The 22,430-nt window shown below is 38.0% G+C and overlaps 2 protein-coding genes and 1 long non-coding RNA gene across 5 annotated transcripts in view; 1 reads left to right on the forward strand and 2 right to left on the reverse strand.

Moving 5' to 3' along the window:
* Nucleotides 1-266, reverse strand: part of DDX11 (DEAD/H-box helicase 11) — a 37,244-nt gene extending 36,978 nt beyond the window's left edge. For both annotated transcript variants that reach the window (XM_016142697.2, XM_016142688.2), the window contains exon 1: nt 133-266. The gene's annotated coding sequence lies outside the window, so the exon portion shown is untranslated. The remainder of the gene's footprint in view (nt 1-132) is intronic.
* Nucleotides 24-21,174, forward strand: LOC118613839. Its single transcript, XR_004955956.1, has 2 exons — nt 24-237; nt 20,924-21,174. It is a non-coding gene; the product is annotated as an uncharacterized LOC118613839 (long non-coding RNA).
* Nucleotides 12,449-22,430, reverse strand: part of LOC107509830 (maestro heat-like repeat-containing protein family member 7) — a 50,068-nt gene continuing 40,086 nt past the window's right edge. For both annotated transcript variants that reach the window (XM_016142675.2, XM_036237845.1), the window contains 5 exons: nt 21,766-21,924; nt 21,270-21,392; nt 20,283-20,388; nt 18,894-18,959; nt 12,449-12,897 (listed from right to left, as the gene is read on the reverse strand). In XM_016142675.2, coding sequence (XP_015998161.2) covers nt 12,473-12,897; nt 18,894-18,959; nt 20,283-20,388; nt 21,270-21,392; nt 21,766-21,924 — 879 coding nt within the window. In that variant the 3' untranslated portion in view covers nt 12,449-12,472. The remainder of the gene's footprint in view (nt 12,898-18,893; nt 18,960-20,282; nt 20,389-21,269; nt 21,393-21,765; nt 21,925-22,430) is intronic.

Consider the following 22,430-nt stretch of genomic DNA (forward strand, 5'->3'; position numbering starts at 1 on the left):
CCCGGCCTCATTGGCTTTCCCTTCCCTCGCACATTGGTTTCTTGTTTGTCAATCACCCATCAGCCCCGCCCCTATATCCGGAAGGTTTCTCCCGCTCCCACTCCGCAGTGCCCGTTCACCATTCTTGCGTACACCAGAGTTTGCCCTTTCTCGTCTCGCTTCTCCGTGTCCTCAGCTGTCACCAAGCGGAACCGCGTTCACCGTCTTCGTCGGCTGGACAGCTTCGCTGCCGGTGAGGTATGATGAATTTGAAATCGGAGGTACGCGGGATACCAATCCTAGGAGGAGCGTGCGCGCTGCCACGCCCCCGCGCCACTGCGCGTGCTCCGCGGGAACTGAGAGGGGCGTGTATTTTCTCTTTTTGCGCCACTGCGCGTATGCACACAGTGGGGGTAGGGGGCGTGGCCTACCTTTTTGCATCATTGCGCTTTTGCGGCGGGATCTCAGTCGAACATCTTTTCTGGTCCTGGGAATACTGAACAGGATGGACCCTCGGAGCCTGTGGTCAGAAATACTGACCACAGCCTCTGAACTTAATGCGGGCCTGCCTGTGCCCACCTGCTGGGTGCAGGATGTTTGATTGGCTGCCAGTTGGTGCCATATATACTAAGCACTGGACAGTTGCTTGGCTTGATAAAATTGGCTGATAATTTAACGTAAAACTGAGGGCCAAAATGCTATAGCTGAGAATTTAAAAACCTGAATGTGGTTCCCTGAATGTTGGCAGGCCTTAATATATGTAAACCTTTTATTTTCCCTTTAAAATGGACAGTACCTGACCTAGCCAACTCAACCAGGTTGTGCAGGATCTTTAACATCCTTTTTTAAAAAAAATTACAGTTGACATACAATATTATGTTTTAAGATGTACAACATACTGATTAGATGGTTCCATAATTCTCATTATATAAACATCTTACAAAGTGATCACTCCTAAGTCTAGTACCCAGCTGAAACTCTACATGGATTTTATATTGACTTTCCCTATGGTGTATTTTACATCACCGTGACGTTTTATAAATTTGTACTTCTTAATCCTTTCCCCTTTGTCACCCATCCCCCAACGCCCCTCCCATATGGCAACCGTCAATTTGTTCTGTTTCTCTGTTTTGTTTGTTCATTTAGTTTTTTTAGATTCCACATATAAGTGAAATTATATGGTATTTGTCTTTCTTTACCTGACTTATTTCACTCAGCATAATATTCTCTAGGTTCATGCATGTTGTTGCAAATGACAAGATTTGGGGTTTTTAATGGCTGAGTAATACTCCATTGTATATACTACCGATTCTTCTTTATCCATTCGTCTATCAGACACTTTGTTGCTTATCTTAGCTATTGTAAATAATGCTGCAATGAACATAGAGCTGCATATATCTTTTTCAATTAATGTTTTGGATTTCTTCAGATAAAAACTCATAAGTGGAATTGCTAGGTCATATAGTAGTTCTACTTTTAATTATTTGAGGAACATCCATTATGTTTTCCATAGTAGCTGCACTAATGTACAATCCTACCAACAGTGCATAAGGATTCCCTTCACATCTTTGCCAATAGTTTTTGTTTGATTGTTGGATGTGAAGTGATTTTAATTTGTATTTCCCTGATAATCAGTAATGTTGAGCATTTTTTCATATGCCTCTTGGCCTCTTTGGAGAAATGTCTATTCAGCCCCTCTACCCATTTTTAAAATTGGATTGTTTATTCTTTTGATGTTAAGCTGCATGAGTTCCCTATATATTTTGAACATAAATCCCTTATCGTATGTGTCATTGGCAATTATCTTCTCCCATTAAGTTGGTTGTCTTTTCTTCTTGTCGATGGTTTCCTTCGCCGTGCAAAACTTTTCAGTTTGATGTAGTCCCATTTTTTAATTTTTTTTTTTGTTTCCTTTGTCCGAGGAGACATATCCAAAATATATATATATTTGCTTGGTGTATACACACACACACACACACACATGTATATATATGTGTGTGTATATATATACATATACATATGTATACATATGTATATATATATACATATATATATATACAATCACAATGTATATATACACTTGGTATACGCTTCCATTTACTAAGGTTAAATTTAACCAAGGTCTTTTACCTTGGTTAAATTTGTTCCTAGGTATCTTATTTTATTTTTTGATGCGATTGTAAATGAGATGGTTTTCTTAATTTCTATTTCTGATAGTTCATTATTGGTGTATAAAAATGCAACTGATTTCCAAATATTAATTTTATATTCTGCTATTTTACTGAATTCATTTATCCATTCTAATAGTTTTTTTAGGGGACTCTTTAGGGTTCTATATATATAGTATCACATGTCATCTGCAAATAATGATGGCTTTACTTCTCCCTTTCTAATTTGGATGCCTTTTATTTCATTCTGTTATGTGATTGCTGTGACTAGGACTTCCAATACTATGCTGAATAAAAGTGATGAAAGTGGACATCTTTGTCTTGTTCTCAATCTTAAAAAGATTTTACCTTTTCACCATTAAGTGCGATGTTAACTGTGGGTTTGTGATATATGTCCTTTATTATGTTGAGGTGTGTTCCCTCTATTCCCACTTTGCTGAGAGTTTTTATCATAAATGGATGCTGGATTTTGTCAAACACTTTTTCTGCATCTATTGATAATGACCATATGATTTTTATCCTTCATTTTATTTATGTGTATCACATTAATTAATTTGCAGATATTGAACCAGCATGGCATCCTGGGAATAAATTCTACTTGATCATGGTGTATGATCTTTTTACTGCATTGCTGAATTCTGTTTGCTAATATTTTGTTGAAGATTTTGCATCTATAGTCATCAGGGACATTGGCCTATAATTTTTTTTTTTTTGTAGCGTCTTTGTCTGGTTTTGGTATCAGGGTAATACTGGCCTCGTAATATGAGTTTGAGAGACTTCTCTTATTTTTAGAATAGTTTGAGGATAGGTATTAATTCTTTGACTGTTTGGTAAAATTCACCTGTGCAGCCATCTGTTCTATGGCCTTTGTACATTGGAACGTTTTTTATTACCAATTCAGTTTTGTTAGTAGTTTTAGGTCTGTTCAGAAATTGTTTCTTCTTGATCCAGCCTTGGAAGATTGTATATTTCTAGGAATTTATACATTGTTTCTAGGTTGTCCAATTTGTTAGTATATAATAGTTCATAGTATTTCCTTAAATTTTTAGTATTTCCATGATGTTGGCTATCACTTCTCTTTCATTTCTGATTTTATTTATTTGGGCCCTCTCTTTTTTTCTCTTTTCATTAGTATGGCTAACGGTTTATCAATTTTGTTTATCTTTTCAAAGAATGAGCTCTTGGTTTCATCGATATTTTCGATTGTTTTTCTAGACTCTATTTCATCATTTATGGTCTTGTTTTTATTATTCCCTTCCTTCTCACTTTGGGTTTTGTTTGTTATTCTTTTTCTAGGTCTTTAGGTGAAAGGTTAGATTGAGATTTTTCTTGTTTCTTGAGGTAGGCTTGTATTGCCATGAATTTCCCTCTTAGAACTTCTTTGGCTATGTCCCATCGATTTGGCATTCATTTTGTTTTCATTTTCATTTGTCTCAGTCTCTTGATTTCTTCCTTGACCTCATTGTTTAGTAGAATGTTATTTAGCCTCCCTATGTGTGTGTGTGTTTTTCAGTTTTCTTCTTGTATTTGATTTCTAGTTTCATCCCATTGTGATTGGAGAAGATGCTTAATATGATTTCAGTCTTCTCAGATTTATTGTGACTTGGTTTGTGACCTGCTATATAGTCTATCCTGGAAAATGTTCTATGTGTGTGCTTGAAAATAATATATATTCTGGATGTCCTAAATAATGTGTGTCCTAAAAATGGCAAATAAGTCCATCTGGTCTAATGTGTCATTTAAAGTTGCCATTTCCTTGTTGATTTTTTTTTATCTGGATGATCTATCTTTTATTTCAATGGAGTGTTAAAGTCCTCTATTATTACTGTATTACTGTCAATATCACCCTTTATGTCTACTAATATTTGCTTTATGTATTTAGGTGCTCCTACATTGGGTGTATAGATGTTTACGAAAGTTATGTTCTCTTGTTGGATTGATCCCTTTATTTTTATGAAATGCCCTTTTTTGTCCCTTGTTACATCTCTTGTTTTCTTTTTTCTTTTTTTTGTTTTATTTATTTATTTTTAATTGAATAAATGATTTAAATTTTTCTCCCCATCTACCTCTCCCCTCCCCTTTCCCCTACCCTCTGGTTACCACTAGTCCATTGGCCATGTCCATGAGTCTCTTGAGTCTCTGTTTGTTTGTCCTGTTCATTTGTTGCTTTTAAGTTGATATCCCACATATAAGTGATATCATGTGATTTTCAGCTTTTTCTGTCTGGCTTATTTTGCTTAGCATGATTACTTCAAGGTCCATCCATGTTGTCGCAAATGGCAGTATTTCATCTCTTCTTATGGCTGAGTAATAATATTCCATTGTATTTATGTACCACAGCTTCTTTATCCAATCACCTATCATAGGACACTTTGGTTGCTTCCATGTCCTGGCCACTGTGAATAATGCTGCTATGAATATCAGTGTGCAAATATCTTTTCGGATATGAGTTTTCAAGTCTTTGGGGTAAATAGGCAGTAGAGGGATTGCTAGATCATATGGTAGATCAATTCTTAGTTTTTTGAGGACCCTCCCTATTGTTTTCCATAGTGGCTGTACCAATTGGCAGTCCCACCAGCAGTGTATGAGGGTTCCTTTTTATCTGCATCCTCTCCAACATTTAATATTACTTGTCCTGTTGATTATAGCTATTCTAACAGATGTGAGATGGTATTTCATTGTGGTTTTGATTTGCCTTTCCCTAATAGCTAGCGATGTTGAGCCTCTTTTCATATATTTGTTGGCCATTTGTATGTCCTCTAGGGAGAAGTGTCTGTTCAGGTCCTCTGCCCATTTTTTGATTGGATCATTTGTTTTTTTTGTTGTTATTGAGTCATATGAGTTCTTTGAATATTTTGGATATTAGGCCCTTATCGGAGGCATTGCTTGAAAATATATTTTGGCATTTGGATGGTTGTCTCTTTCAGCCCTTGTTTTTAAATCTATTTTGTCTGATGTAAGATTTGCTACCCCATTTTTTAAATTTCCACTTGCACGAATTATCTTTTTCCATCCCTGTATTTTTTTCAATCTGAAGTGGGTCTCTTGTAGGGAGCATGTGTATGGCTCTTGTTTTTTATCCATGCAGCCACTCTATCTCTTTTCATTGGAGCCTTTATTCCATTTACATTTAAAGTAATTATTGATAGATATGTAGTTGTTGCCATTTTATTGTTTTCTGATTATTTTTTTCTCTGTACCTTTCTTTATCTTGCTCTCTTGTATGTTGATGACTTTCTACAGCATCATGTTTGGATTCTTCTCTATTTCTTGTATATCTGTTATAGATTTTTGGTTTGTGTCTATCATGTACTATACCAAGTTATGTTTATACCAGTCTATTTTAAGTTGATGGTTGCTTAAGTTCAAACACATACTAAAATCACTACAATTTTTTACTCATTCTCTACATTTATGTTTTGCCATAATTTTTTGCTTCTCGTGTGTATGTATTTGTATGTATCCCTTAATTTATTGTAATTACACATAATCTTCCTACTTTTGCCTTTTAACCTTTTACTAGCTTTATAGTTGGTTGATCCAGTACTTTAACTGTTTACCTTTGTCAGCGAGAGTGTTTTTCTGTCCTATATTTTTATTTTTTAGGTGAGGCAAACTTTGGTCGACCTCACAGATTGCATGGTCTTTGTCAGCTTAAATCCCTTATATTTTTATTTTTTACTCCTACAGCTCCTGGTGCTGCAGATGGCATGGCAAGATTTCATTCTTTTATTATTTATTTTTATGGCTGAGTAATATTCCATTGTATATGTGTACCATCTCTTCTTTATCTATTCATCCATTGTTGGACACCCAGGTTGCTTCCGTATCTTAGCTGTTGTAAAAAATGCTACAGTAAACATATGGATGGATGCACATGTCCCTTTAAAGTAGCATTTTGGGTTTCTTTGGATAAATACCCAAAAGTGGGATTACTGGATCCTTGTCTCTTGTTATAGCCTTTGTTTTAAAGTCTATTTTGTCTGATATAAGTATTGCTACCCTAGATTTTTTTGTTTGTTTCTACTTTTATGAAACATCTTTATCCATCCTTTTACTTTCAGTCTGTGTGTCTTTCAATCTGAAATGAGTCTCTCCTAGGCAGCATATGTAAGGGTCTCATTTCCTTATCCATTTAGCAACCTTTTCTTTTGATTGCAGCATCTAATCTACTTATACTTAAAGCAATTGTTGGTAGATATGTAATTATCGTCATTGTATTATTCCTGTAATACTGGCTTGGCGATGATGAACTCCTTTAGCTTTTTCTTCTCCAGGAAGCTCTTTATCTAATCTCCACCCTTCCTACCAGTCTCAACGTGACCTCTTATGTATGTCCCCTATTGTAGGACTTCTGTTCATCCAGACCTCAGGCAACTCCCAATGGTGGTGGTTCTGTAATTTCCTCATAATTTTGATACGGTCATGAGAGGAGGTAAGCACATTGTCTACCTTCTATGCCATCTTGACCAGCTCGATTACCAGTTTATTTTTAAAAGCAATAACTCAGGAACAGCCAGAGGAAAGAGATACATGGGGCAAGGTATGTGGAAAAAGTTGCAGAGCTTCCACACCCTCTGGGAACACCATTCTCTCAGCACCTCCAAGTATTCATCAACCTGGAAGCTCCCCAAAGCTAGCCCTTTTGGGTTTTTATGGAGGCTTAATGACATAGGCATAATTGATTAAATCATTGGTCATTGGTGATTGAACTCAATCTTCAGCCCCTCCGCTCTCCCAGGAGGTCTTTGAGTAAGACCGAAAGTTCTCACCCTCTAATCGCTTGGTTAATTCCCCTGGTAATGAGTCCCCATCCTTAGGTTGGTAACCACAACAATTGCTAAGTGACTAACATGGAGTGAATACAGGGTGGATGTGCTGGTCAAAAGGATGATTCACATTCTAGGGACTGAGTGGGACAGCGTGAGATTTCATCACACTACTCAGAATGGCATGCAATTTAAAACTTATGAATTGTTTATTTCTGGAATTTTCCATTTACTATTTTCAGATCATGGTTGACCATAGGTAACTGAAACCTCAGAAAGCAAAATAAAAGACAATATATTTATTATCTTAATATCATAGTATGGTTCGATGAAATGAAAATTGGGGGCATTTTATGCCAAGTGCACTTCTAGAATAACATTGTTAATTGGGTGACTCCTCAGCAGGATCAAGAAATGTTAGGGACAGTTTCTGGGATGCAAAGTAAAGGCTTTCACAGAGAACAGCCAGTGTTACAAGCTATGTAAAATCTTGAGAGTGGGAATTTACCAAAGGTGATTCCAGAGTCAGTTTTTTGTCAATACTTCCAACTACTATTGAGTGATGTCATTTGGAGAACTCAAGGAACTAACACTCTTTAGGGTGTTAGAATGTAGCCCACCATCCATCAATCCCTCTACTGGGTATTTACCCCAAAGACTTGAAAACTCATATCCAAAAAGATATTTGTACACTGTTGTTCACAGCAGCATTATTCACAGTGGCCAGGACATGGAAGCAACCAAAGTGTCCTATGATAGGTGATTGGATAAAGAAGCTGTGGTACATAAATACAATGGAATATTACTCAGCCATAAGAAGAGATGAAATACTGCCATTGCAAGAACATGGATGACCTTGAAATAATCATGCTAAGCGAAATAAGCCAGACAGAAAAAGCTGAAAATCACATGATATCACTTATATGTGGAATATCAACCTAAAAGCAACAAACGAACAGGACCAACAAACAGAGATTCATAAACATGGACAATAGACTAGTGGTTACCAGAGGGTGGGAGGAAGGAGGGAGGTGGGAGGTAGATGGGGTAAAAAGGGGTCAAATACGTGGTGACAGAAAGAAGTCTAACTATGGGAAGTGAACACACAATGTAAATATATATATGCCTTACTGTTTAAATGCATAGCTGAAACTTACTGGTTCTTGTTAACCAATGTCACCATAAAATAATTAATTAATTAATTTTAAAAAATTGTGACCCACCAAGATCCTGAAAAAGTCTCTGATGCTTCAGTGTTAACTTTCAAATTCATGTAAATGTTGCATTCTGTTCTATAACAACTATTTGTTTTAGCAAAAAAAAAAAATGTTTTAAAGTAACACTAGCTTTTTCCCTCTACACATACACATTCTTAGGGTGTGAATCCTCTAATTTAAGAAGCACCATCAGAGGAATAGGTGATAAGACACAGAATCTGGTTGTAGAAGACTAAAGAGCAAGCTAATAAGTTTAGACTTCATACTGTAAGCAATTTGCATGCCACTGAAATGTTTTTGAACAGAAGAGTGAAATTGCAAAAGCAATGTCTTGAAAATATCATGCTGGAAGCAATATGAAGCATGGTTTGGAGGAGGGAGACCAGAAGCAAGCGAGGTTTTATAGGAAACCGGATAATGCAACAGAGACTTCTACCTTGAGTGGCAATGGAGAGGGAGAAGATGGAGATAGTTAACACTAGGCTGTAAACCCAGATCCTGTCCCTCTGTTGTCAAGGTTTATATTGAGATTAACACCCCTAACGTAAGACCCTTGTCTTTGTCCCAAAAGTTAAATCAGAAGCTAGCCCTATGTGGACCACCTCTGCATTTATTAAACAGCTTATATGACGCCATTTATTGAATTAACTCAAAGCTCTTCTTTATAAAATCTTTTCAAAACTTGAGGACAAGGAGAAAAAAATGTCTAATAATGTACAAATATAGTTTCTATAGCTTGACAGTGAGAGCTATTTAAACCTGTTATGTATCCTCTTTGCCTTTGCTGCTGGTAATCTCAGAGCTAAATGTTGTGCATTCTTTTAGTTTTTCATCAGCCAGCAGTTTTTGATATTTTTTTTCTGTTCCTATTACTTCTTGCTACTTTTAAGTACATGTTCTAGTAAAGTCAGACTGTCTGGATTCAGATCCCTACTCCACTATTAACTAGTTGGGTTACCTTGGCAGGTTGTTTAAACCATCTGAGCCTCAGTTTTCTCAGTTATAAAAAAAGGGATAACAACAAGACCTCTTCTATAGGATTCTTGTGAGATAAAAGGGATCATCTTAGTAATATAAAGATATTAGCACCTTACATGCCATATTATAAAAGCTTTAAAAAGGTTAGCTATTACTAATATTAACAGGGTTTAGTTTCAGTGTCCCTATGCTTTTAAGTTTCCTTAAATCACCCTTAGAAATAGCCGTAATATAAATCTAACAATAAATAAATAAAATCTAATAATAAATAAAGTCAGGTCCTGACTAACTGTGAGTCAGATTTTGAGATTTAGGCCTTTGGCAATTGGAAGAGCAGAAATAAGGAGGTCAGGAGTGATAGTGCATTTTGAGGAGGAATATGAATATCCTGTGTTTAAGATATGTAAATTTATGCAGTTTGATGGGGTACACATTAGTGTATTTGTTGGGGGAGGGGATCATTTATGTTACAGGCCTGGCCTAGAACCTCTCAAAGGCATCTTATTCCAGGGTGTAGCCTAGCCTAGGCATTCATTCATTTAATAAATATTAACTGAGCACCAGTCCAGAAGCTAAATTATCTTAGTAAACTCAGAGAGTATAAGGCTCACTACAAATGCATGATCACTAAATTTATATTTGCCAGTGGATGTGCATTTATTATAAAGGATCAATTTCTAGTGAGCATAAGCTGATTTCTCTCTATTTGGGAAGCCTGTGTGAATTGGAAGATTGCTTGGTAAGCATAGACTCAGAACAAGGAAAACATAGAGTGAGACATATGACCTAGATACTGGGAAAGTCCCATGAAATACACTTGTCCTAAAAGAGAAAACACCTTTCTAGAGACCAGTCGCTCCTATCCCCAAGACCCCATGTGTCTGTCCCTGGAACAGTACAAGATGCACCAAATAATACTCATTTCTCTGAATCGTAGTTTCTTCAATTACTATGTCCAGCATATATCTAGATATATATACTACTTTTGCTTATTAAGCCACACTCTAATGAGCATGGAATATATTCTGTTTTCTCACATAATAGCCCAAATTAATCAAACTGAATTTTCAGGTTTTCACTGTCTCCATGCAGTGGTGTTTGAAAATGGGGGACTAGAGTTCAAGAAAGAGGTAGGAGCTAGATATACGATTTAATCACCCTTGAGTCAAAGAATTAAACAACTGGTAAGTGGTAAAATTTCTGAAGATGTTACTACCTTAGTCATTGATGTGCTAGAGGTAACATGGTACCTACAAAGAGTGGAATGTTATTCAGCCTTAAAATGGAAGGATCTGACACTACAACGTGGATGAACTTGAGGACATTATATTATTAATCAGGGTTCTCCCGAGAAAGAGAACCAACAGGAGATATCTCTATATCTATATCTTTATCTATAGCTATACCTACACAGAGAAATTTATTTTAAGAAATTGGCTCATATAATTATGGGGGCTTGGTGAGTCCAGAGTCTGATGGGGCAGACTGGCAGTTCAAGTACAAAAGCTGTCTGCTGACAGAATCTCCTCTTGCTCTGGAGAGATCAGTCTTTGTTCTGTTAAGGCCTTCATCTGATTCGGTGAGGCCCCTCAAATTATGGAGAACAATCTGCTTGCTCGACTCAAAGTCCATTGAATTAAATGTTAATCTCATTCAAACAAAACCTCACAGAAACAGTTGTAATAATGTTTGACAAAATATCTGGGTATCATGGCCCACCCAAGTTGACACATAAAATTAACGATCACACCTGGGTAATACCTATAGGCATTTATTAAGCACTTATTATAAACCAAGTATATGGCACTATTTTATTTATTTAATTCTATAAAGCCTATAAAGTAAGTTTATTCTAGTTTTTAAATATGAGGAAACCTAGTTTCATAAAGATTGTATCCAAAAATTTTATAAAATTTAGAAGCAAAACCATTCTGATCACTGCTAGAAGTAAAAATTAGTCAATTTGACCAAAGTGGGAACTAGTTCTCTGGTCTTTCCACATCTTTCAAAGTTCTCAGAGCCAAGTTTCAATAGCCTAAATGTTTCATGACTTTGGGGACAAAAACTATTGCCTTCTTACTTCATGCCAGACAAACTGCTAAGCACTTTATATTATCTCCTTTAATTCTTATAGTATTGTCGAAAGATTAAGTAAATCCATCAGAATTGGGTTTGGCAGTGACAGAAAATTCAACAGTGGATAAAAGAGAGAAAAATTTCTCTCTACCCCACTTCCCAGATAAATAAAATCTCAAGGTAAGCTAACCAAACTGGTAAACAGCTCTATTCTCATTACTGTTCTAGATTCTATCTTTTTTCTCTGACATCTTCAATACATCACTTGATCCTTATGGCTCAAGATAGATGTTTAGTTCCGCCATCCTGTGTGCATCCTATTTACCAGGAAGACAGGAAGGACCACAGTGGTTGAGCCCCTCTTCTTTAAGGACACTTCTTGGATATTGCACATGCCACTTTTCCTCACACCCTCTTGGTCAGAACTTAACTATATAGCCATGCCTACTTGCGAGGGAGGATGGGAAACATTTTTTTATTCTAGGCAAACAAATGCGCAGTTGGAAAAAAAGGAGCAAATGGATATTGGAGGACAATACCACAGGCAGTATTATAAATACTATTTTGTAGATAAAAAATCAGGCACAAGGAAATGAAGCCCAAAGCTCTAATGTAGTATAAAGAACTAGCCAGTAATAACTATTATGTGGTAGAGGGAGCAAGGATTCAAATCTAAGTTTTAAATGATTTTTAAAAATAAGTTAGAACGGACTCGAAGTTATTTCAACAAAAACGTCGCTCCATGACAATCGGGTGTGCTTTCTTGAGTGAGAGAGATAGGGTTGGAGTTATTGCTGTTCCACTGTATGTAACCCGAAGCCTACCTTTTTATGCTCTAAACTTAAATCTGAATAGAACCACAGAAATGTGTCAGGTATGTGAATTTTATACAACCTGTGTAGAGATGGGGGAAAAAGATTGAAAACTGGTTATTGTGTGGTTCTACCACCCTATTCCCCCCTTTTGTCATTTGAAAATTTATCTGAAGTGTAGAGGAAATGCTTCCAGAGCCATGGCTGTGGCTGTCACTCGGGTTTATCCTTAATCCCCTAAACTAGGATGGAGCCATCTTGTTTTAGGATGAGAAAAGAAGTTTTATTGACAAATATATATGCTGATAGCCAACAATAGCCTAGGGAGATAAAGGATTAGAAACATACTGTATCCTCCAAGATCAAAATTGCCTCCTTGGGCTTAATCCAAAGTAGCCCATCCAGTTGGACAAAAGGTGGGAGCGAAGCACGGACATTTAGAAAAACAATTGGAAAAGGCTTCAACCCCAGTTCTAAATGTTCACAGTGAGTGACTCAGGAGCAACTTTTTTTTGGACTGGCTCAGTTTCTTCAGAGGGACTTTTAGAATTTGGTGCTTGTGACCCTGTTGATGTCGTCTGTAAATCGCCTACTATAAGTGGAGTAATTTTCACCCTCCCACTGCGCCAACTGCGCAATGAATTTAGAGTCTGGAGCCAATTCCAGACTTTGTTTTTCTGACTGTCCTCATCATCTCTTTCCCGTCTGACAGTTTTAAATAGTCGCTTCTTTTTTTCTGAGGCTTTCATGCCAGAGACTTTGAAGAGGTTAATGCTCAGCCGGCTCATCTTGGAAGTAGGGACAAGCCCAGCTTTAACATATTTGTCAATATTTGTCAGGGTGGTATTGACCAAAGACTGGATAGATTCCACAGGATCATTCCTCAGACTTTCAAGAGCTGAAACCAGAAAGGAGGTCAACTCAGATTCTCAATCTCCGAGGACTGTCTACCCAAACCCCATTATTTTCCATCCCACATGTCAGGTTGTAACATAACTTTAGAATACTTTTTGTCATTGTAAAAGTAATATTGTCTTATTGTAGAAAAATGCTTAAATACAAATTGTTTTTTAAAAAGAAAGGAAGAAAAATCACTCACCCCCTAGAGGTGTTAATATTGTCATACTTATCCTTGCAGTATTCTTTGAATACCAAATATAAACACATTTTTTAACAAAAACAGGATTAACATTTTTTTCTTATAAGATATTCCTCCATACAACATAATACCCAATCATATGATTCTACCATAATTTCTTTGATGAACCTCCTATTGTGAATAGTTAGGTTGTTTGCAATTTTTCACTTTTATAAACAATAACCATTAATTCACTCAACAACTATTTATTGAGACTTACTCTTATCAGGCACTGTACTATATGCTGCGGATACAGTGGTGAGTAAGAAAGGCAGATTCCCCACAGTGAAGAACTTAACCTTCTAGTGGAGGAAAGACCAAATAAACAAGTAAATATAAATTAAGTACAAACAAGGAAATGTAATGGAGTAATGAGAGTATGTAACTGAGAAGGACTCTTTAGATAGGTCAGTCAGAAGACTCCTCTTTAAGATGGCATTCGAGCTAAAATCCAAAGAACAAGAGCCAGCTTCCAAGCCAGCCCCATGAAGAACAAGAGCAGAACTCCCAGTGGGAGGCAGGGGTCTATTCTCAATGCAGAAAGTAGCCAGCATGGCCACCCCTTCTGGAGAAAGGGAAATGATGCAGGCTAAGGGTAGAGAGAAGTCAAAAGCCCTATCTGTCAAGGCCCTGTGTCTGCAGGTAAGGGACCAGACTTTGACCCAAAGAGCAGTGGAAAGCCACTGTAGGGTTTTAAGTAAGGTGGTGACATGACCCAGTGTACATGTTTCAAAGATAATCTGGCTGCTGCATGGAGAGTAGTATAGAAAGAAGAAGAGAGTGTTGGGGGTTGTTAAAGTGGTCCAGTTAGGAAATGGAAGTGGGAATAGAAGGGAAGGAGAGAGGAAATGGCTTAGTGTAAAAGATAAAGAGGACAGGAAGAATCTAGGCTCAACAAAACTAAAAGGACCTCAAACCCATCAAAGTCCACAGCTTCATGTTGATCTCATTTATATTTAGAACAGAAAGAAAGAGCTGGGCTTAAGCTGAGAAAAGATAGAATCCTTTGAAGAACCCCTTCTTGACCACAAGGATTGTTAGGTAATAGCTATGGTCGGAAGCATAATTAGAATTACTTTCCTTGGGAAAAAGTTCTTGTCTAGGTGATATAGGCAGTCTTTCTTGGAGACTGGGTGGAATGAGGAAGGCAAGGTGGATTCTCTGGTATACTGAGGAGTCTAAGATTTCTATTCTGGATAGACTTTCTCTGAAATATCTCTAGTGGTGGCTGAAAATAGGGGTCTGTTACACAGTTGAGACCTTAGTTGTAAAATCAAGAAGACAGCAGAAATATAAAATGTCAGGGACAGAACCGAAGCCAGGGTTTGAGCTCTCAGGGGACAGATGCTGCTACCTTAGTCATTAATATTCTGGAGGTAGCTTGGCTATTCTCTGTGAAGCAACAAATAAATCAATTTTTTCTTGTCCATAGCTAAAAGTATATACTCCCTACCTGCCACTCTCAATACCATATGCTGCCCTAGCCCAGAAACCTAAATCAATTCAGCACAAATGTTTTATGGGACATCTTTGTGTCCTGCAAAGCTCAGGGATTTCCATCCTTTGTATTCAGTACTTAAAAACTATTTAAGATCAGCACTATCATCCTCATGATGCAGGTGGAGAAACTGAAGTAAGAGACACAGTAACTTGCCCAACTTCACATGACTCATTATCAAGAGATCTAGTATTTGAAATTGGTCTGTCTGATGCTGGAGTTTGTGTTTTTCATTATACTACTGACTTTGAGGAACGAAAGGACACTTAGAGGTCATTAATCACTTTACTCTCTAGATAAAGAGCTGTGAATAAACTATAAAGTAAACAAAGACTTGTCCATCTCCAGTTGTCTGCCAGGCATTTCCTCTGAGGTATGATTTCACTATTATCTCAAAAGCAGCAAATCCAAAATATTACCTCAAAGAGGCACCTAGAAACTCTAACTGAGCTCAAGCTAGAAGGCAAACCCCTGAGGACAGGTATCTGCAACACTAGAACAGCAACAACAGCAAACCTGTGGCATTCATGTCAGGACATTCATATATACTCATAACACTTTTAAATGCCAAAGGGCTGAGACATAGGAGCTGTAAAAGCAAACATTCTCTTCATGTGATCTCTACATCAAAGGAAGGAAACTGGCATGGCAAATAAGAAAGAATAAATCATTCAAAAATCATTTCCATTTAATACTAGAATGAATTGAACTATCCATAATCTATCACAAGCACCCTAAACCCCTCACAGGCCCTTCAGGGAAGTAAGAACTGTGTTTAATGACACATCCCCACCACCACCACCACTCAAAGTAAAATCCTAAATCTTTACCATGGCTAAAGGCCAGCTTGATTCTGGCCCCCTGCTGTTCTCTGATCTCATCTCCTCCTGCCTGTCCTTTTTTTTTTTGCTCACTCCATGCCAATTGCATTGACCTTCTTGTTCTTCCTTGAACATGCCAAGTGCTCTTCCCTCAGATAGTCACATGATTCATTCTCTCATTTCCTGCAGCCTCTACTTAAATGCCCCTACTCAGAGCGGCACCCAACCCGCCCTCTGACCCTTCATACCCCCTTGCCTTGCTTCACTGTCTCCAGGCTGCTTATCTAACATCTATGTACTCGTCTAGACTTATTCCTCCTTCCCCCACTAGAACATAAGCTGCATGAGGGCAGGGTTATCACTCTTGTTCATTACAGTATCCCAGTGCTTAGAAGAGTACATGGTATATGGTAGGTTTCAATAATTAAGAAACTAATTTAACTATGGGAAGAAAGCTACCTAGAGTCAGAGGCTGACATTCTCCTGCTGAAAAATGGAAGGACTTGAGCTGGGTCAAGAGTAAGATTAGCTTTATCCAATTTACTTAAACCTTGGTCTTTTCATTTCCTGGCAATGATGAGTATGAAGAAGAAAGTGATCAGCTGCTCAACTTTCATGAGCCATGGAACGGTTCTTCTGAAGAAATCCGTGGTTGCATCTAAGGTCTTAAAATTGTCAAAACCATGCAAACTTTGCCAGACTGCAAAATGGTGACTAAACAAATGAGGCCAAGTGGGTAGGAGAGCAACTGAATGCCTCAGTTTGGATTCTGCACTTGTTTCTTATCTCAACTCTTATCAAAGGATGCATTCTACTAGATTTGAGAGTGAAGAGCACTCCGTGAAAGGTCTTATGTGTCAGCCAGGGGTTGTATAATACGTGATGTCAGCCTGATGCCTCTCCCGGAGAGCTTCATAACAAGTCTGAATACTTGAAATCATCAGCTACCAGAGATGAGGTTCCAAGCAGGCTGCATGCTAAACCCCAAAAGTAGCAACCGAGTGGGAAGGAAAAAGGGCTGTTGTGTTCTGAGTCCCACACAAGGCTCAGACCTGGCATAAATAAGCACATGACTACTACCAGTGGAGCCTTAAAAAGAACTGTTACAGGGTTTTGATTTCTGAGACTCTTCCTAACTTCATTTTCTGTCCTCACTGGACCAGATTCTCCAACTTTCCCTGAGTCAAAGCAGGTCCTTATTCCTACGGGTCACTGCTGACTGCACTTCACCCCACAGTCTTAAATGAAAGGTGTGAATTCCATTCTAACAAATTTATTATTAATTCGATATCACTATTCTACTAGATTTGATTTTGTATCTGTAGATTCGTTTGAGAAATAAAAGTTTTACTCTGAATCTGTGGGGGAGGGGAGAGAAACTAACAATAGAGAGCAATGCAGGGAGCCAGCAGAAGTACATCCTATATAAAACCTAGGCGTGGCTGTTCGGGGATTGGAGGGAGCAAAGGGTTTTGACCGGTGAGGTAAAATTTATCTTCTGATAGACATTGGGAATAGCAGCTCCTCTTTCTCTACACCCCCAACTCCATTCCCTACCTCTTTTTCAGAGCTTTGGTAAAATTAAAGAATAATGAAGAATGGACTTGCAGAAAGATCCCTGAATTGGAAATTCTAGTTCTGGTTCTTCCATTAATTCTCTTCTGTGACCATGGACAAATGATTCCACCTCTGAAATTAGGATGGTTGTATATCAGGACTAGAAAATGCTGCTCTGAAGTGCCCCTAACTTAAGAGGCAGAAGAGAATGAGTTGGTAGCCTTAGGAGCCTAAATGAGTTACCTCAAATCCCATATATTCCACAAATTCTTGGAACATCTTTTATCTTAAAAAGTCATGCATAATTTGCATTCTACTCCATAACATGTCCATTAAAATTTCTTAAATGTTTTACTTTTAAAAAATAGTATCATTTAGAAATATATAGTAAAGTTTTTATAAATGAAATAATATGATGTCTGTGATTTGATCCGGAGTAATTCTGGCAGGGAAAGAGTATAGCTAGAGAAATAGAAAAAACAAGGTGTCCATGAGTTGCTGCTTGTTGAAGTTGGGTTATGGGTACCTGGGGGTTGTTACACCATTCTCTATACTTTTAAAGAACACTAAAAACAAAAAGAAAAATCTTAAAACAGCCATAGAAAAAGTACAGACTACCTACAAAGGAACAAAAATTAGAATAACAGTAGACTTCTTATTAGCAACAAAGAAGGCCAGAAAATAATAGTACAATATTTCAAAGTGCTGAGAGAAAATAATTGTTGGACTAGAATTGTGTCACTAGTAAAACTATCTTGCAAGAATGAAGGTAAGAAGAAATCATTACAAACAAACAAAAACCAAGAGCACAAACTGTCAAGCTAACAGCACTAAAGAAACTTCGACAAGGTTTACTTCAGGATGGAGAAAAATGGTCAGAGACATAAAAAGGAATGGTGTGCGTGTAGCACATTGTGTAAATCTAAACTGTTTGTATAGAATAACAATACTAATCATAGCATCTAAGTTATGGGTTAAAAAGGAACTAAAATATTGGATAACAAAAGCCTATAAATTGGGAGGAATGGTGATTGGAATTTATGTCAACACAAAAGGGATAGTTAAAATGTTGTTTGACTTTAAACTCTGATAAGTTCAATATGCATGATAAAAGTCTACTTTTTGATATCTAATCTGCAGCAACACTAACCCCTGTATAAAAGGAGGCCTATATAAGAGTGTTTATGTTAGCATTGTTTGAATAGCAAAAAATTGGAAACAACTTTTAAACTATCAAGTGTTATAGGAATGCAATAGATCTGTATATACCAAAATACTAAGTGGGGGAGGGGAAACCAAGTTGCAGAAACTGTTTATATATAACACATATAACACACATCACACATACATAATATATAACATATATATTTATTCTATGTGCACACACAAAAAGAATATAGGACTATATAGCAAACCGGCGAGGGAAGAGAGAAAAGCAAGACTTTGGTGTTAATATACAGATAATGTCTTTTGTTTTGTTTTGTTTGCAGGGAATATTCATGTATTGTTTTCTATAAATATAAAATAATTTTAAAATACTTTAATGCAGTAAAAAAAGAACACAAAACTGCAAGTCCTTTAGGGGGCAAGAACTGTGACTGCCTTGAATGCCACTGCAGTACAGCACCTATAGCGCATGATAAATGTTAAGTAACAGTAATGTTTTTGTTCACAGTGTTTTTATCTAATTAGTATGACAGTGGATAATTTGTTCTCTTCCTTTTCTCTCTGTTTTAAACTTTTATATGTGACATTTACAATAGTAAAAATAAACTTTATTTAAAATAATGAAACGTCCTTAAGGAATTTCCCCTTCCTCTCTTCTATCTTGCCCCAGCCCCTTCTGTAACCTAGAACCGTGGTACAAGGCCCAGACTCACCATTCTTTAACAGCTGCACATCATCCTCATGTATATTATTCATGTTGATCTTCTTAGCTGTTAATCCTAAAGACAGAACAGGTGTAAAGTCCTTTCAGAATTCCTGGCCCTTTGGGCCATCCCTTTCTCCAGGCTCAGTGGTAAACGAGGAAATTTGTAAACCAGATCTAGCTAGGAGTGTCTAAGAGGTGCTTTGCTGCCTAGATGTCAGTGTCCTGTGTCCTAATAAAAGAACAACCCTCAGAGCATCTGTGACCCTGCAAAATATTGTCAGCAGGTAAAAAATGGAACATAAGCCAAGGACGTTAAACTTCATGGGATTCCTACAAGGGCACAAAACAATTAATTTGCAAAAATAAAATATGCACTGGCAATAAACACAGAAAAAATATTTAACCTCACTGCTGATAAAAAATACTAAAACAACAAGCTTCTCTTTTTCACCTATAAAATTGGTAATGATTTTTAAAACATATTACCCAGGACTGACAAACGTCTGGAGAAATGGCTACTCACAACAGAAAATGGCTCAACTTTTTAGAGGGCAGTTTGGCAGTATGAACCAAAATCTTTAAAATTTTGCATACCCTTTGGGCCCAGCGACTCTACTTGTTAAAAAATTTATCTCAACAAAATAATGATGACTTGCAGAGATTTCACCACTGTGTCCCTGCTTATAAAAACAAGAGATGACACAGTCTCAATATTCAAAAATAAAGACTGGTTAGTTTTATAAATCCATCTATACAATAGAATTAATATTATGCAGTCGTTAAAAATAATGTTGAAGGGTATGTACTGCATGTATTTGAGAAGCAGGACACAGTGTACCCAAGTTCGCATTTGTCAAAAAATGCATGTACTGTACGTATGAGAGAGAGAGGGAGAGAGAGAAGTATATTTTTAAGAAAAAAATATCTAGAAAAAAATTCTAGGATGTTGACAGTGGTTAAATCCAAATAGTGGAAGTTCTGGTATTGATTATGATTATGATTATGATTATGATTATTTGCCAATCTGAATATTTTAGGCTGTATTGTAGTTTAAAAGAAAAATATTTGGAAAATCCATGGGGTTTCAGTGGAAACAATAGTTTTTTTCCCTTCCAAATGTATATGGTTCTCTTCCCCACAAAGCAGCATGCAGACAATGTGGGCAGATGCACACAGAACCAGCACAAAGACCCATAGCCCACTCTTCTTCCCCAGGCCTCTCTAAAACAGAATTTTGGTCTGGTCACTGGACAACCTCTCTAATCAGGTCAGAACTAGGAAGGGAGGTGACCAGCTTCATCATAACAGGTTCTGGCTTAACTCTTTAAGCAGAAAGTCAAAGAGGGCTTCCCTGCTGAAGAGAAGGGGAAGGAATTGATAGGAGGGACCATCTTACCTATGAAAGTGATTGCAGCTGCTCTTAGGAAGGGCCAAGGGCTCTTCAGGAAGTCAAAGCTTTGACGCAGCAACTCCCCCAGGAACTGTTTTTTGCATGTGCTCACCTGTAGGGCCAAAGAGAAGTGGTGCTGACGAGGTGAGGTGTGCTGTTGGGAGCTCTACAAAAGACCTTCCTGCACCCATAGCCTCTCATCCTGTCCACAAGCAGCAGCTTTTTCTGCCTTCAGTCAGCTTAAACTGCATGAACCTGTACACTCAGATGCCTCCACCCCAGCAACAGTGCGGACTCAGCAGAAAATTCATAAAGAGAATTTTTCTCCTCGGTACCAACATGAGAAGGGAGAAAACAACTGGTGTGGAGCCAGGACACCCAGGTTTGAATCCTGGCCCTGACACTGACTGGCTTCAGTTTTCTCATCTGTAGAGAATAAAACTTGCCCAACCTGCCTTACATAATTATACAGCTCCAATGGAATAACAAATGTAAGAGTGCTTGTAAACTATAAAGTGCTCTATGTCAGGCATCAAAATTCATTATATTAGAATTACTCATGTTAGTTCCTAACCTACTTGCTTAGCTTTCAAATGTTTGCTTTTCAACAAGGATCCTTGATTTCTGGCCTGTTCTTGACTTCACAGGAGCCACAGACCCTTAACACCATGATCTCTGATCTAAAGCCCTGATGACTCCTGCCTACATCTCCTACTAACACTAACCAAAAGGCCTCTCTACCATTGCCATCTACTACCCTTGAACGATGTCTCTAGCCCCCGAAGGCAGAGATTGGGATACTAGGAGAGCCAAATATGGAGAACCAAGGACTGGAATCCCAAATGTGGGTTCTCAGAGTTCAATGATGATAAAGAATGGGAATAAAGAAAAGAATACATTTTCTGTCAGCCCTCTTCTCTTTACCCACCTAGCATGCCATTGAGTCCCTATCATGAATATTATGACCTGGCTTCCTCAGAGACTCTCACTCACCAGGTACTTGCACGTTTCTTCCAACACCTGCATGTGATCACTGAGGGTGGTATGCTGGAACATCTGTGTGAGTGATGACCAGCCAATCACCTTAGTCCACTTAGTCAGGGCTCCTCCACAGGCCTATGGAAAGAAGAAAATCCCCAAAGTTTTGCTTCTTTAACTCTGAAGAGCCAGGCCCAAGGCTAAGTGGAAGACCACTGAGCTAGGCCCCAAGGGCTAGTTAGTAGCTGGGATCAGGTGAAACATGGGACCTTGTTCATGACAAGGAACGTAAACAGCTTCAAGGCACAGAACCATATCAGGAGAAGACTGATGGCACCCAAGAGAGGATAAAAGCGCTCAGAGCCAGCCCAGAGGATAATACCAAAGAGGTGGATATTGAATGCATAGCCAAGACTGGGCTTATGCAAGAGCCAAAGTAAAGGGACTATGTATGCTCTAGCAGAAAGGAATTGAATCAGGCTGAGGGTGGCAGAACAGAGGTTACCAGTACCTTGACCACCTCGGCATTGTTGTCCTGAAAGCTTAGCAGCAGCGGGACTAAAAAAGTGTAGATCTCTTTTCGGAGGGTGGATCCAGGTTTGAATTTGTCAACTCGGTATAGCATGTGGCCCAAGGCAGCAGTGGCTGCGATCCTCACCTGGTCCCTCTCCTGCCACAAAGAGCAAAATGGAGATGAGGCCACTATGTTTCCCTCTGGCCCTGCCTGGGCTGGCTTCCATACTCCCACGTCTCATTTTCTATGTCAAGGACACTGATGGCATTGTGTTTACACACTGTAAAGGCAACATGATTTGTGTAGATAAGTACTTCTCTTTAGCACCCTGGAGCTGATAAGTCAGTTTGTTAAGACATAATACATAGTTTCATTTCTACCATGGACCATATCTACAGCCTGAAACTTTATTCCCTTCTGAAGATTTAATTCCAGAATGTCAAATTTAAGAGTGATGTCAGAAACATGGTAGAGTGAGAGATGTCCCTAGATCTCTCCCCTTGAGACAACAATAAGATGAACATCTAAAACTCAGCAAAAACACCCAACCTGCACCCAGGCATATTTGGATATAGAATCTACACATAGGAGCTAACCCTGGGAGCTGGGCGATAGACTGGGAGAAATAAAGAAGCTGCCTCTCATAGTAGAGAGGGGTGGCA

This window comes from Rousettus aegyptiacus, unplaced genomic scaffold (assembly GCF_014176215.1).
Source record: "Rousettus aegyptiacus isolate mRouAeg1 unplaced genomic scaffold, mRouAeg1.p scaffold_m13_p_2, whole genome shotgun sequence".
Taxonomy (NCBI): Eukaryota; Metazoa; Chordata; class Mammalia; order Chiroptera; family Pteropodidae; genus Rousettus; species Rousettus aegyptiacus.